Source organism: Pseudophryne corroboree, chromosome 2 (assembly GCF_028390025.1).
Source record: "Pseudophryne corroboree isolate aPseCor3 chromosome 2, aPseCor3.hap2, whole genome shotgun sequence".
Taxonomy (NCBI): domain Eukaryota; kingdom Metazoa; phylum Chordata; class Amphibia; order Anura; family Myobatrachidae; genus Pseudophryne; species Pseudophryne corroboree.
In genome coordinates, this window is record NC_086445.1 from 572,573,584 (window position 1) to 572,589,498 (window position 15,915).

At 46.4% G+C, this 15,915-nt stretch overlaps 1 protein-coding gene across 1 annotated transcript in view; it reads right to left on the bottom strand.

Moving 5' to 3' along the window:
- Positions 1–6,346, bottom strand: part of TMEM35B (transmembrane protein 35B) — a 45,827-nt gene extending 39,481 nt beyond the window's left edge. The window contains exon 1 of the mRNA XM_063954418.1: positions 6,145–6,346. Within this exon, the coding sequence (XP_063810488.1) occupies positions 6,145–6,252 (108 nt within the window). The 5' untranslated portion in view covers positions 6,253–6,346. The remainder of the gene's footprint in view (positions 1–6,144) is intronic.
- Between the last annotated feature and the right edge of the window lie 9,569 nt (positions 6,347–15,915).

Here is a 15,915-nt window from a genome sequence, read left to right on the forward strand (position 1 = left end):
TCCACGCAAGACTTTCCAGTGGAACCTACTGGACAAATGGTCCGGGTCGCATCTTCAGATGCTTCAGCGGATAACCTTGTCACCAGGGACAAGGGTATCCCTCCTGTGGTGGTTGCAGAGTGCTCATCTTCTAGAGGGCCGCAGATTCGGCATGCGGGACTGGGTCCTGGTGGCCACGGATGCCAGCCTGCGAGGCTGGGGAGCAGTCACACAGGGAAGGAATATCCAGGGCTTATGGTCAAGCCTGGAGACATCACTTCACATAAATGTCCTGAAGCTAAGGGCCATTTACAATGCTCTAAGCTTAGCAAGACCTCTGCTTCAAGGTCAGCCGGTGTTGATCCAGTCGGACAACATTACGGCAGTCACCCACGTAAACAGACAGGGTGCCACAAGAAGCAGGAGGGCAATGGCAGAAGCTGCAAGGATTCTTCGCGGGGCGAAAAACCATGTGATAGCACTGTCAGCAGTTTTCATTCCGGGAGTGGACAACTGGGAAGCAGTTTTCCTCAGCACGACCTCCACCCGGGAGAGTAAGGACTTCACCCAGAAGTCTTCCACATGATTATAAACCGCTGGGAAAAACTCGACAGGTATTGCGCCACGTCAAGGGACCCTCAGGCAATAGCTGTAGATGCTCTGGTAACACCGTGGGTGTACCAATCAGTGTATGGGTTCCCTCCTCTGCCTCTCATACCCAAGGTACTGAGATTGATAAGATGGAGAGGAGTAAGCACTATATTAGTGGCTCCGGATTGGCCAAGAAGGAATTGGTAACCGGAACTTCAAGAGATGCTCACGGAGGATCCGTAGCCTCTACCTCTAAGAAGGGACCTGCTCCAGCAAGGACCTTGTCTGTTCCAAGACTTACCGCGGCTGCGTTGACGGCATGGCGTTGGAACGCCGGATCCTGAAGGAAAAAGGCATTCCGGATGAAGTCATCCCTATCCTGATCAAAGCCAGGAAGGATGTAACCGCAAAACATTATCACCGCATTTGGCGAAAATATGTTGCGTGGTGCGAGGCCAGTAAGGCTCGACGGAGGAAATTCAACTGGGTCGATTCCTACATTTCCTGCAAACAGGAGTATCTATGGGCCTGAAATTGGGGTCCATTAAGGTTCAAATTTCGGCTCTATCAATTTTCTTCCAAAAAAGAACTAGCTTCAGTCCCTGAAGTTCAGACATTTGTTAAAGGGGTACTGCATATACAGCCTCCTTTTGTGCCTTTAGTGGCACTTTTGGGATCTCCAGGTGGTTTTTGGGTTCCAAAAGTCACATTGGTTTGACACACTTAAATCTGTGGAGTTAAAATATCTCACAGAAAGTTGGCTCTGGCCTGGGCCAGGCGCGTGTCAGAATTGGTGGCTTTATCCTGTAAAAGCCCTTATCTGATTTTCCATTCGGACAGGGCGGAATTGAGGACTCGTCCTCAGTTTCTCCCTAAGGTGGTTTCAGCGTTCACCTGAACCAAACCTATTGTGGTGCCTGCGGCTACTAGGGACTTGGAGGACTCCAAGTTGCTAGACGTTGTCTGGACCCGGAAAATATATGTTTCCAGGACGGCTGGAGTCAGGAAATCTGACTCGCTGTTTATCCTCTATGCACCCAACTAGCTGGGTGCTCCTGCTTCTAAGCAGACTATTGCTCGTTGGATTTGTAGTACAATTCAGCTTGCACATTCTGTGGCAGGCCTGCCACAGCCAAAAATCTGTAAATGCCCACTCCACAAGGAAGGTGGGCTCATCTTGGGCAGCTGCCCGAGGGGTCTCGGCTTTACAACTTTGCCGAGCAGTTACTTGGTCAGGAGCAAATACGTTTGTAAAATTCTACAAATTTGATACCCTGGCTGAGGAGGACCGGGAGTTCTCCCATTGGGGGCTGCAGAGTCATCCGCACTCTCCCGCCCGTTTGGGAGCTTTGGTATAATCCCCATGGCCCTTACGGAGTTCCCAGCATCCACTAGGACGTCAGAGAAAATAAGAATTTACTTACCGATAATTCTATTTCTCGTAGTCCGTAGTGGATGCTGGGCGCCCATCCCAAGTGCGGATTGTCTGCAATACTGGTACATAATTATTGTTACCAAAAAATTCGGGTTATTGTTGTAGTGAGCCATCTTTTCGAGAGGCTTCTCTATTATCATGCTGTTAACTGGGTTCAGATCACAAGTTGTACAGTGTGATTGGTGTGGCTGGTATGAGTCTTACCCGGGATTCAAAATCCTTCCTTATTGTGTACGCTCGTCCGGGCACAGTATCCTAACTGAGGCTTGGAGGAGGGTCATAGGGGGAGGAGCCAGTGCACACCAGGTGATCCTAAAGCTTTCTTTAGATGTGCCCTGTCTCCTGCGGAGCCGCTATTCCCCATGGTCCTTACGGAGTTCCCAGCATCCACTACGGACTACGAGAAATAGAATTATCGGTAAGTAAATTCTTATTTACAATTATGCTTTTTAGTTTTTGCTGGTGCCTTACTCATTATGGCGACAGACAATACAATACACAAAAAACAGACACTTGCACGACTCAGTAAAATAGTAGTAAGGTGTCTCTGTATATATATATATATATATATATATATATATATATATATATATATATATATATATATATATATATATATATATATATATATATATATATATATATATATCTGGCCAAGTGCAGTACACGTGGCCAGTACTATGAAATGTGATTCCAAATTCCCACTAACACCCCTGCGCCTCCGGTGGAGTAGCGATGTAGTACTGGAACGTTCTGGAATCACAGCAGGAAGACACAGGAAGCATGGTTAAAATGGCTGCCATGCATACACTTATAATCACAGTGCAGGTTCTATTCATACTGATATTATAAACAGCCTGTATAAAATCCCTGCCAGTATAAAACAGCATTATATATATATATATATATATATATATATATATATATGTGGGTCATACTGCTGATGTTGCTGCTGTCCCCCCCCCGCGTCTGCTCCGTTGCGGATGCAGTGCGGGCCGGGCAGCGGGTATTGTGGTGCCGCCAGCGGGACTGGGAGCGCGCTGTGAAGCGCTATGATTACCGGGCAGAGCAGCGGTGGCTTGAACAAGCGGCGGCCGGGCTCTGAGAAGCGGCGGCCGGAGCTGGGCGGGCTCTGAGAAGCGGCGGGTGGAACAGCGGGCGGCTTCTGAGACGCGGGGCCGGAGCAGCGGTGGGGCCATAAGAAGCAGCGGGCGGGCTATTAGACACGGCGGCCGGAGCAGCGGGCGGGCTATTAGACACGGCGGCCGGAGCAGCGGCGGCTCCGTCAGCAGAGGGAACCCAGCGCCTTCCCCACACCTCGGGGCGGCAGCGGAAGCTGACCGCCCCGCTCACATACCTGCACTTCTTGTGATGAGGCTCCGACGGGGCTTCTCAGTAAGCGCCGGCCAGCCTGCAGGAGATCTGTGTGTGTGGCTGTGAGGGTGCTCTTTTAGAGAGGACCGACACGCCCCTGCTGCTATCAGCAGCTTGCACTATCCCTGACCCTGCCTGTTGGAAGGGGGAAAGGGATGTGTATAAAATAGAAAAATATAAAAATAAAAAATTCAAAGTAATTGTGGACCCAGCCACAAACGAACTGTTGCTATCGAGCACAGAAAAAACACTGAGGTACTCGGGGATATGGAGGGGTGGAGTGTTCTAAATTTAAATATTCAGTGCTGTTCCTACGTAAGCCGTCCATATCCCAAGAGTACTCCAGTGACCCCTAGTGGATGAAAAAGAAAGTCATACATGCATTTGTATCATCTCGTTTAGACTACTGTAATGCCCTCTACCTTGGTCTACCAGCAAAAGAATTGCAGCGCTTACAGCTGGTGCAAAACACAGCTGCCAGGCTATTAACCAACCAGCCCCGTTCTAGCCACATAAAACCCAACCTCTACTCCCTTCACTGGCTGCCTGTACGATGGCGAATCATCTTCAAGATTGGCTTACTGAGTTTCAAAGCATTACATGACCAAGGCCCAAGGTACCTGAAACAGCTTCTGACCCCATACTGCCCCACTCGATTACTGCGATCTGTAGATGAAGGACTTTTAGCAGTACCTAGAATCTACCGTAATTCATCTGGGGGTCGAGCTTTTAGTCATGCGGCTCCGACTCTATGGAACTCACTTCCCCGCACAGTGCGAGAGGCCCCAACTATAGAATCCTTCAAAAGTAGACTCAAGACTTTTCTGTTTACTCAAGCATTTCCATAATGTCCCTTTTAGTATCTTCATGCTTCTGTATTTTATGAAAATGTACTTCATTATTTTCTGTACTATATTATGCTATGTATCTGTTAAGCGCCTCGAGTCCTACTGGAGAAAGAGCGCTATATAAATAAAATTATTATTATTATAAAATAGAGGTTGACCCCTGCCTATGCAGCATGGCTGCGTAAGCAGGGGCACCACAACCATGTTTCCGATTGCAGGAAACGCAGGCGTTTCCCGTGACACTCCTCGCCCCAACGCTACCCCCAGACACCCATCGCCTCTCAATCATGATGCGAACACATCATGATAGCATACAAATTGCAGCAGTGGTGCGTGTGCAGATAACTGAAAATAGACTGTCGTCTGTCTGCGACAGGGTCTAAATGAGGCCAATAATGTCTAGTGGAAAACCAGATACCAGAAGAAAAAGTTCAAGATAAGTTCCAGAACTTGTCTTCAATCCATCCAGCAGCACCTGAGATTACACTTAGTAGTAGCAGCCAGACATAGCACTAATAATTATATGTATTTTAATTAAAAAAACAATGTTTGGCTTTTTAGGATTGGTTTGGGCTTATTTTTTAGTCATCAGTTGCTTGTTTTTCCATTTCAGAGTTGGCACCACTGAAGGAGATACATGGTGCCACAATGCTTAGATGACAGTTGTCCTTCAAAGTAGTACTAGCACACTTGCAATGCAATAGCGAGTTTTAAAACATGTTTTAGTAGTTTCAGAGAGATTATGGGATATATCCTACCATATGACCCCCAAATAGAAAATGAAGGCCCGTAATGTAAAGATACAAAACACTTAATTGTAGCGTTCTGCCAATATCCATCAGTTTGTGTTAGCCAGCAGAAATAGATTTGGACATTTAACAAAATAAGCAACATGGCAGCTTGCACTCATTACAACAACATAATGCAAAACAAAACTCTGATTTACTGTTCAGAACACAACAAATAAGCATAAGTTCAGTGCATCACTGTATGCACAAAGTGCTAGATGGTTCTATTCTAACGATATGCCATTTAATTGTGCAACACCTGTGTCATCTTTCTCATAGGTGATCTTTGTACGGAAACAGATAGCGTGGTGCAATAGTTCATACAGAAGTCTATCAGACTTTAGCCTGTGTATAATACTCTGCCATGTATTCAGTTCTGACCCCTATCATTGCATCAATGAGATCAGAGGTCAGTCTGAGCAGGACATAACCGCAATCATGATACTGGCTAGTCAGTATAGTCTGCTGTAAGAAACATACACATTATCCACGTCTGTCTGTATGTATGTAATAAGATGCGGTGTGATAACATAATGACAGCTAGCCCCCTCCCTTCCCCTGTGCACTGCCAAGCAATGCAGCCCACTGTCCCCATCCAGTCCTGGCTCCTACAGGCAATCACGGGGTCCTCTCCTAGCAATCACAGGGACTTCCCTCTGCCGCTGGCTATGGGGCCGATATCGCTGTAGCACTGGTTACCGCCGCTACTGCTCTGTGGGGCACAGTGGCTGGGCTTGCCCTGGAGCAGGCTGGTAGCCATAGGATGCTACTGTAAACATTTGTTTTGCTCATTTCCGCTTATAGCATAGCACAAGCCAGCTAGTCCGCTACTTACCGCCGGGAGAGATGAGAGCTCGCTATACAAGTATAGCTGGAGAGTTAGCTCATACTACGCTATAGGATAATGACACACATGGGTACCACAGGATTGCACTGAGCAACGCCTGCCTGCCCGGCCTAGTACACAGACTGGGAACCTGCTGCTGTAGCTGGCTGTAGGGAGCATGGATAAGACTGCTGCTGGCATGTTGTGCTCATGCATGTATGTGTGTGTACGGATGTATGTGCGTGTACACGCTGGGTCTGCCGCTTGTGCTCTGGGCATGTAGCCACCCGGGCCAGCACTCACCATCGTCTGGTACACCTCTGCTGAGATCTGATCAGTCAGTTTGATCACTCCGCTGAGTGCAAAGAAAAGCCCCAAAAGCACCCTGATAGCAGTGTACACAAAGGCCATGGCTGCTGCTCCGTCTGTGCCCAGACCCTCCCGGCTCCCGCTCAGTGCCTGGGCCAGCCCAGCAACAACGGAGCATTACATTACAGGGGGAGGGAGCAGTGCGGACTCTCCCGCCTCCCCAACTCTGCTCTGGTATCTACACTCAAGCAAAAACAATCCCAGGTCCCGCCCGCCACTTGTTATAGAGTAGAGAATGCAGAGAGCAGCACTTCCTTCCTAGTAGTAGCATCTCTCTGTTCCAGCAAATATTCAGGTTTATATTATAGCCCTAGTTCTTGATAATTTAGTATGCAACTATTTCAAGTATTCCCGTGAGGTTCTCCTGTTTGTCTCTTACGTCCTAGGGGATACTGGGAATCCATTTAGTACCATGGGGTATAGACGGGTCCACTTGGAGCCATGGGCACTATAGAAGTTTGATAACGTGTGCTGGCTCCTTCCTCCAGTGGCGGAACTACCGCCAGTGCAGGCAGTGCCTTACACTTGGGCCCGCCACTGTCAAGGGGCCCAAAGCCTGCGCGGCATGTAATGAGTCAAACTGACTCATTACATGCCGCTGTCCGGCCAAAGCCCCGCCCCCTCGCTTACCCCGTCACTTGGTCTTGGTCAGAGCTTCTGAGCTGGTCCGCCGTGCTGTATTGCCAGCGTTGCGGCGTCACTACGCATGACCCCATGCCAGCCCGTCCCTGCTGCTGCCGCTGACACAGAGGAGCACTTCCGGCCACACTGATTAGGAATCAGGGGCGGAAGTCCCGGAGGCAACGGAGCCTGTTGCCTCCAGGCTCCAGCCCTGAAGAGGGCAACTGGCTCCTCCACTGTCTCCCGACCATCAGCAGTGGCTGGCTGGGTAGGGTGACATATTCCCCCCCGCTGGTACACTTTAGAGGTTTTGGGGCCGCAGCAATGGCAGCAAGGGAAAGGCTCCTCCTTCCTTTACATGCAATCAGGCAGCGGCTGCAATCAGGCTGACTGGACTCCGCAGCCCCTCTCAGAGACGCGGGCAAGGAGATGTGATCGCTGCCCCCAGCCCGCTGCATCAAGTAATATTACTGAGCTGCCGGCCACTGCCATGAAATGCTACCATAGCAGCTCACCAGCCCGTGCTGTCCCTGGCTCCGTTACACGTGCTTGACCCTGGCTAGTTCTTCCGATTCCTGCTCCAGAAAGACAGAATCTTAGCATGCACAGAGGAGAGCAGAGCTGATACCTGCCATGGAACCTCTCATCCTGGGAGGAACAGCCACTATCATCCAAACAGGTAAAAACTGCCTGTCATGGTGATCTTTAGGTATTCAGTATGTGGAATGGGGAGGTTGATAGGCATAAAGTATAGGTGATATGCATTATGTAAATAAGGGGTGTAATAGGTACAGTATATAAGGAGTGTGGGGGAGGGATGATGGGCATTATTTATACAAAGGGTGTGTGAATGCTTGGGATGATAGGCGTATATTTGGGGTGTGGGAGTTATAGGCATAAAGGCATAGGGGGAGTCAAGGGGTGATAGATATAAAATGCATAAGGGGTGTTGGATTGTGTGATGTGCACAAAAACAGGACGCTGTCTGCCGTAATGTGTAAAATGGGGGACGCTGTCTGCCATAATGTGTAAAAAGGGGATGCTGTCTGCCGTAATGTGTAAAATGGGGGACTCTGTCTGCCGTAATGTGTAAAAAGGGGACTCTGTCTGCCGTAATGTGTAAAAAGGGGACGCTGTCTGCTGTAATGTGTAAAATGGGGGACGCTGTCTGCTGTAATGTGTAAAATGGGGGACGCTGTCTGCTGTAATGTGTAAAAAGGGGACGCTTTCTGCCGTAATGTGTAAAAAGGGGGCGCTGTCTACCGTAATGTGTAAAAAGAGGATGCTGTCTGCCGTAATGTGTAAAAAGGGGAATCTGTCCGCCCTAATGTGTAAAAAGGGCTCTACCTGGTGTAGTGGGGGTACTGTGCGGCGTAATTTGAATAATGGAGACTACTGTGCACCGTTATATGAATTGGTATTATTTTGTGGCCACACCCCTTCCCCCATGAAGCCACGACGCTATATTTTTTGCACGCGCCTACGGCGCGCACTGCCCCTGTTTTACATAGGGGGGGGTGCTCCGATGCTGTTTCTTGCACACAGCACTAAAATGTCTAGTTACGGCACTGTTGCTAGGTATCCATTTCTCTGGCCCTGAGCAGGTCCCCCTCATCACCAGATCCTCTCCAGAGGTGAGGGGGTGGACTTGGACGGGATGGGAGGGCCCAAAGCATTTTTTCGCACCTGGGCCCACCGCTCGCTAGTTCCGCCACTGCCTCCCTCTCTGCACCTCCTACCAGATTCAGTTTAGAAAATGTGTCCGAAGGAGCCGTTCACATCTCTGGAAACTCCTGAAGAGTTTTCTGTATTTATTTTCAAAGTCTGTTATTTTCACGCAGGACTGGATGGCACCAGCCTGCCTGCTTCATGGTTAAATATGGTTGAAGGCTGCGCTCACATTGGGGGATGGTGGCTGAGTGTGCAGCTGACCTGGAGGTGTCCCACCTCCTGTTACAATTGCGTATTTCGTGGTGGTCAGCGCGCTCTAAAGGGTGTGCGAGGGATTGGATTGATTGGAGAGGTGGATGGTGGTGTGTGAAGTGATGTGTTCTCTGTGTATCTATTTGTAGGGGATGTGGTAATGATCACTCGATGTAAATGAAATATAGGATTTTATTTGGATGTAATAGGATTAATATTCCATAGTCAATAATGAATGTCCCAGGTTGGTTCACCACTTATCAGGTGTGTCTTGCAGACTACCCTTTCTCTGAGTATACCCTCCTATTGGTATACTGATGGAGCTACAGCTCAGGTAAATGTTAGGTATGCCCTAGGGGCCACCTTTACCATAGGTGTGGATGGTCCTATGTATCCTCTGATGCTGTGTCTATTGTTAGGTTTGTGGTTAAGTTTATGGTGTGACTAGTGCGGCGTCCCGCCTGTCAGACCCTTCCGTGTGTGGCAACGAGTGGCGTGGTCATATACTGTGTAATGAAACTTACCGCCGGGGGCAGGTGCTACCTGCCGCCGGTGACCAGTTCTTAGCCGTCCTCAAGCCTGTGTTCCTCGATGTATCCTCTCTGGGTGTCCTCCGTGTCTCAGAAGCCGCGCACCTTGTCTGTAAATGCCGGTCTCCTAAACTCCCGTCCCGTCCTCTGACTTCCTGGTTCGCGCGTCACGTGCCGGGTCACGTGAGCGCGATGTGTGCGGAAGCGTCTCCTTCTCCAGCCGGAGAGAGGAGAATGTATGTGGCAATGTCGGTAGTAAAGTCTGTGGGTCCCAACGCGTTTCAGCACTGATGCCTTTTTCTAGGGTTACCCATATGGTGTTCAGTGGCTTATTTATGCTGTGATCGCTTTCCTGATTGGTCCTTCCTCGGTGTCCCAATCTCTATTCTGATTGGGAGGCGGACATGTCAATCATCCAGATTAGGTGTCAGTGATTGGATGTGTGACTGTTTTGATTGTGTACATGAATTGGGTGTTAATCGGATATCCTTTACATAGGAAACCTTGTATTTATGTTGATGTGTGTTAACCTGCATGGTGGAAGAAGGTTGTGTACCAAAAAATGTACTGTTGGAGGGGAGATACTGAATGTTTTTTGTTGTGATATAAAGAAATTGTCACCGTTAGTGATACTGTGAATATTTTCTATATTGTGATAGAAGGAATTGTCACAGTTAATGGTACTGTGAACATGAATGGATATTTGTTAATATAATGCATGTGTGTTGTTATTGTGTGGTCGTAATTGTCACAGTTAATGGTACTGTGAACATGGTTGGATATTTGTTAATATATTGCATGTGTGTTGTTATTGTGTGGCCGTATATGTCCTTTACTGATGATTGCGGACCAGGGTGATATGGTGGTATGTGTCGATGACTGGCCCATATTGGGGAGGGAAGTGGTGCAGAAGGTCTCAAATGGGGGGATGTGGGATCAGCTTGTACTAAATGGCTGTTGCTGATTCTAGTAAATTGTTCTGGTGCGTGTATTGTATGCTGCACCAAAAGTGTCAGCAGTACCTAGCTAGATTTTGTTAATATGAACATTGAGGATGAGCGAGTGTGGGGGGGGGGATGAAAGGGCAGGTGGGGATAGGATTGCAGGTACATTATTTTTGCTGTAGCTGTGATTTACATGGCAGTGGTCGTGTTGTACTCTATATTAAGGCCTCGTGGTGCGAGTGTCTTTAGATTGAAGATCCACCTGAGTTCTTCTCTATTGATTTTTTTCACATAATCCCCCCCTCGCCAGTTGTTAGTAACCTGTTGTATTGCTATGAATTGTATTTTGGATGGGTCCTGCATGTGTGTCTCCTTGAAATGTTGTGAGACGCTGTGTTGTTCATAGCCTTTCTTTATGTTGTGGATGTGTTCAGAGATCCTGATCTTAAGTGTTCTAATGGTACGCCCGACATATTGTAGTCCGCACGGGCATGTGATCAGATATATAACCCCTTTTGTGTGGCAGGAGATTTCTTCCCTAATGGTGTATTTCTGACCTGTGGTGTTCGATGTGAACTCAGTGGTTCCTTTAGTTGATCTTGAGTTGGATGTTCTACAACCTAGACATGATCCACAATAATGGAATCCCTGCCTCTTCCCTGTGCCGTGTAATTTTGTCTGTTGTGGTCTGGTTGGTGGAATGTGGTTGTGTACAAGTTTGTCCTTGAGATCTGGGGCTTTCTTGTATACTATTTTGGGTTGTGAGGGTAGTATTCTTGCTAGGGTTTCATCTTGCATAAGGATCGTCCAGTGTTTTAATATACTCTGTTTTATTTGACCTGCTCCAGTGTTGTATTGTGTAACAAAATAGATGTCCTTATTGTTTTGTTTTTCGTCCCTTTCTTTGTATTTAAGAAGATCTTTCCTGTCTGTGTTTTCCAATTTTTTGTAAGCTTTGTGTACAATTTCTTTATCATAATTTTTGTCTATAAATTTTTGTTTGAGGTCTAGTCCCTGTGTACGGTAGTCTTCTATTTGTGTGCAGTTTCTTCTTAGTCGTGTAAATTGTCCTGTCGGGATGCTTTGGAGCCAATTCGGGTGGTGGCCACTTGTGGATAAAATGTAGCTGTTGACGTCCACCTGTTTGTGATGTGTGCGGGTGTGGATCTGATTGTCCTTGATGTAAATGTCTAAGTCAAGGAAAACTGCTTGTGTCTTGCTGTGCTTAGTGGTGAATTGTAAATTTCTATCGTTGTTGCTGATGTATAGTAGGAATGTATTTAGGTCATGTTCTGTCCCTTTCCATACAAGTATGATATCGTCAATGTATCTGCGCCAGAGGACCAGGTTCGCCCCAAAGTCATGCCCCTTCCAGATGTGATCCTCCTCCCACTTGCTCATGAAAAGATTCGCATAACTTGGTGCGAACCTGGTCCCCATGGCGGTCCCTGTCTGTTGTTTGTAATATTCGTCCTCAAACCATGTATAGTTATGCTCCAATATGAATTGTATTGCCCTGATTATGAAGTCAGTCTGTGCCAATGGTATTGTGGCATCTTGTGACAGAAAGTGTTTGGAACTGTCAGTCCCTTGGTCATGTTTTATGATGGTATAGAGGGATGTTACGTCACTGGTCACTAGTATCATGTCATCTGCCCAGGTTATATCTTGAAGTAATTGAAGTATATGGGTGGTGTCTCTGAGGTATGATTTTTGTCTAACTACATGTGGTTGGAGGAATGAGTCTATATATCTGGATAGGTTGGAGGTAAGGGAATTGATCCCTGATATGATGGGTCTTCCTGGCGGGTGTTCCAAATCTTTGTGTATTTTGGGAAGATAATAAAATACCGGTATTACTGGGTTGGTTGGTGTGAGAAAATCAAATTCCTTTCTGTTGATGATTCCTGTGGATAAACCTTCGTTTAATAGTGATTGTAGCTGCCGTTGATAATCTTGTGTTGGGTCCCCTTTCAGTTTGATGTAGGTATGTGTATCCCCAAGTAAGCGTAATGATTCTAGGATGTAGTCACTTTTGTCAAGTAGCACTATACCTCCCCCCTTGTCTGCTGGTTTGATGATTAATGTTTTTAAGCCCTTTAGTTCTTCCATTGCCTGTATTTCTCCCTTATCTAGGTTGAGACGTTGTTTGTGAGTCTTGTTGATTTTCTCTAGGTCATTTGTTACTAATTTTTCAAATGTGTTGATTAAGTGTCCCTTTATGTGTTGTGGGTAAAAGGTCGATTGTGGTTTGCATTCAGTATGTTTGAATGCTGAGGTTTCGGTAACAGGTCGGTGTTGTAAGTGGGTCTGTGCGAAGAACTTTTTTAGGGTGATTTTCCTAGTAAATGCTTGTATGTCCATATAGGTTTCGAACTTGTTCATTTTTTTAGTAGGGGCAAACTTGAGGCCTTTGTTTAGTAATTTCTTATGTTGATCTCCTAATGGGAAGCTGCTTAAGTTAAATACTCCTTCAGTCAGCGGGGTTTTCTCAGGGCCCTTGGTGGTCTTATTCTTTTGGCCTCCCCTGCACCCCCTTCTATTTCTAGTGTTTTTCTTTTGTTGTTTTGTTTCTTTGTTACGGGTGTGCGGCAGGCTGCAATGCCTGCCTCCAGATCTAAAAAATCTATGTCCCAATTTTCTCCGTTTTGGGTGGTGGTGTTGGGTGCTTGGTCGTGTGATCTTTCGGTGTATGCGTTTGTCTTTTTTCCATTCTCGTATGGTGTTTCTAACTGTATGTCTGATACTGCTGTTAGACAGCCTGTTTCTAGGGATTGTCTTATTGTGTCTTCGTAGTTTGGGTCCTCTATCTCGTGGATGGAGAATGATGATTCTATGTCTTTCATGCATGATGTATCAGTGATATCTGATTCTGTCTCGGAGTCTGGTTGTGTCTGTCCGTTTGTTGTAGAGTGTAGCACTGTCATGTACTCTTGATACGTCAGGATCCTATTTGTTTTCGGATGTCTGTATGTTGTGTTAATGATGTTTTTCCGATTTGTTCTGTGAGGTGGATTGGTGTTATCTGGAATGGCTAAGGGTTTGGGTGTGGTGGGTATTTTCCTTTTGTGTGTGGTTTTGATGCCCCACTTGTCTCTAAGAAATTTTTTCTTTTTTCTTTCAATAATAATGTCCTCCCCTTTCTTTAATCTGTTTTTGGTAAGTGTCTCTATTTCTTGATAGTCCTGATCCTTGTGGTAAGATTCCAATTCACTATGTAATGAAATGATGTCTTTATCTATTGTTTCTAAGTCTTTCTCATGTTGTTCTATGATAATGTGTATCAGTTTTAGGGAACAGTCTTTGAGTGTGTTATTCCATTTGTCCATAAATTCTGTGTTGTTTCTGTTATGTGTGGGTATTTTTTTGATGTTGAGACCCTTTGGTATTGTTTTCTGATCTTCATACCATTGTAGGGCGAATGTATCCCACCATAATTTTGTTTCCTGTTTGAGTAAACGTTCTAACTTGACGATGTGTGTACATAAGTCCTGTCCTTTGCTGAGAAATGAGGTGGTTTGTTCAAATTTGTTGAATGTTAATCTGGCCCTATCTATACGTTCATTTCTGTAGTCTAGGAGTCCCATGTGTGGCTGGTTAAGTGTGTTAGTATGTACACTGGGCAATGGGATGGTAGGGGATGGGGTGTGTGTGCTGCAGCCTTTGATGGACAGACAGTGATTAAATATGGTTGAAGGCTGCGCTCACATTGGGGGATGGTGGCTGAGTGTGCAGCTGACCTGGAGGTGTCCCACCTCCTGTTACAATTGCGTATTTCGTGGTGGTCAGCGCGCTCTAAAGGGTGTGCGAGGGATTGGATTGATTGGAGAGGTGGATGGTGGTGTGTGAAGTGATGTGTTCTCTGTGTATCTATTTGTAGGGGATGTGGTAATGATCACTCGATGTAAATGAAATATAGGATTTTATTTGGATGTAATAGGATTAATATTCCATAGTCAATAATGAATGTCCCAGGTTGGTTCACCACTTATCAGGTGTGTCTTGCAGACTACCCTTTCTCTGAGTATACCCTCCTATTGGTATACTGATGGAGCTACAGCTCAGGTAAATGTTAGGTATGCCCTAGGGGCCACCTTTACCATAGGTGTGGATGGTCCTATGTATCCTCTGATGCTGTGTCTATTGTTAGGTTTGTGGTTAAGTTTATGGTGTGACTAGTGCGGCGTCCCGCCTGTCAGACCCTTCCGTGTGTGGCAACGAGTGGCGTGGTCATATACTGTGTAATGAAACTTACCGCCGGGGGCAGGTGCTACCTGCCGCCGGTGACCAGTTCTTAGCCGTCCTCAAGCCTGTGTTCCTCGATGTATCCTCTCTGGGTGTCCTCCGTGTCTCAGAAGCCGCGCACCTTGTCTGTAAATGCCGGTCTCCTAAACTCCCGTCCCGTCCTCTGACTTCCTGGTTCGCGCGTCACGTGCCGGGTCACGTGAGCGCGATGTGTGCGGAAGCGTCTCCTTCTCCAGCCGGAGAGAGGAGAATGTATGTGGCAATGTCGGTAGTAAAGTCTGTGGGTCCCAACGCGTTTCAGCACTGATGCCTTTTTCTAGGGTTACCCATATGGTGTTCAGTGGCTTATTTATGCTGTGATCGCTTTCCTGATTGGTCCTTCCTCGGTGTCCCAATCTCTATTCTGATTGGGAGGCGGACATGTCAATCATCCAGATTAGGTGTCAGTGATTGGATGTGTGACTGTTTTGATTGTGTACATGAATTGGGTGTTAATCGGATATCCTTTACATAGGAAACCTTGTATTTATGTTGATGTGTGTTAACCTGCATGGTGGAAGAAGGTTGTGTACCAAAAAATGTACTGTTGGAGGGGAGATACTGAATGTTTTTTGTTGTGATATAAAGAAATTGTCACCGTTAGTGATACTGTGAATATTTTCTATATTGTGATAGAAGGAATTGTCACAGTTAATGGTACTGTGAACATGAATGGATATTTGTTAATATAATGCATGTGTGTTGTTATTGTGTGGTCGTAATTGTCACAGTTAATGGTACTGTGAACATGGTTGGATATTTGTTAATATATTGCATGTGTGTTGTTATTGTGTGGCCGTATATGTCCTTTACTGATGATTGCGGACCAGGGTGATATGGTGGTATGTGTCGATGACTGGCCCATATTGGGGAGGGAAGTGGTGCAGAAGGTCTCAAATGGGGGGATGTGGGATCAGCTTGTACTAAATGGCTGTTGCTGATTCTAGTAAATTGTTCTGGTGCGTGTATTGTATGCTGCACCAAAAGTGTCAGCAGTACCTAGCTAGATTTTGTTAATATGAACATTGAGGATGAGCGAGTGTGGGGGGGGGGATGAAAGGGCAGGTGGGGATAGGATTGCAGGTACATTATTTTTGCTGTAGCTGTGATTTACATGGCAGTGGTCGTGTTGTACTCTATATTAAGGCCTCGTGGTGCGAGTGTCTTTAGATTGAAGATCCACCTGAGTTCTTCTCTATTGATTTTTTTCACATAATCCCCCCCTCGCCAGTTGTTAGTAACCTGTTGTATTGCTATGAATTGTATTTTGGATGGGTCCTGCATGTGTGTCTCCTTGAAATGTTGTGAGACGCTGTGTTGTTCATAGCCTTTCTTTATGTTGTGGATGTGTTCAGAGATCCTGATCTTAAGTGTTCTAATGGTACGCCCGACATATTGTAGTC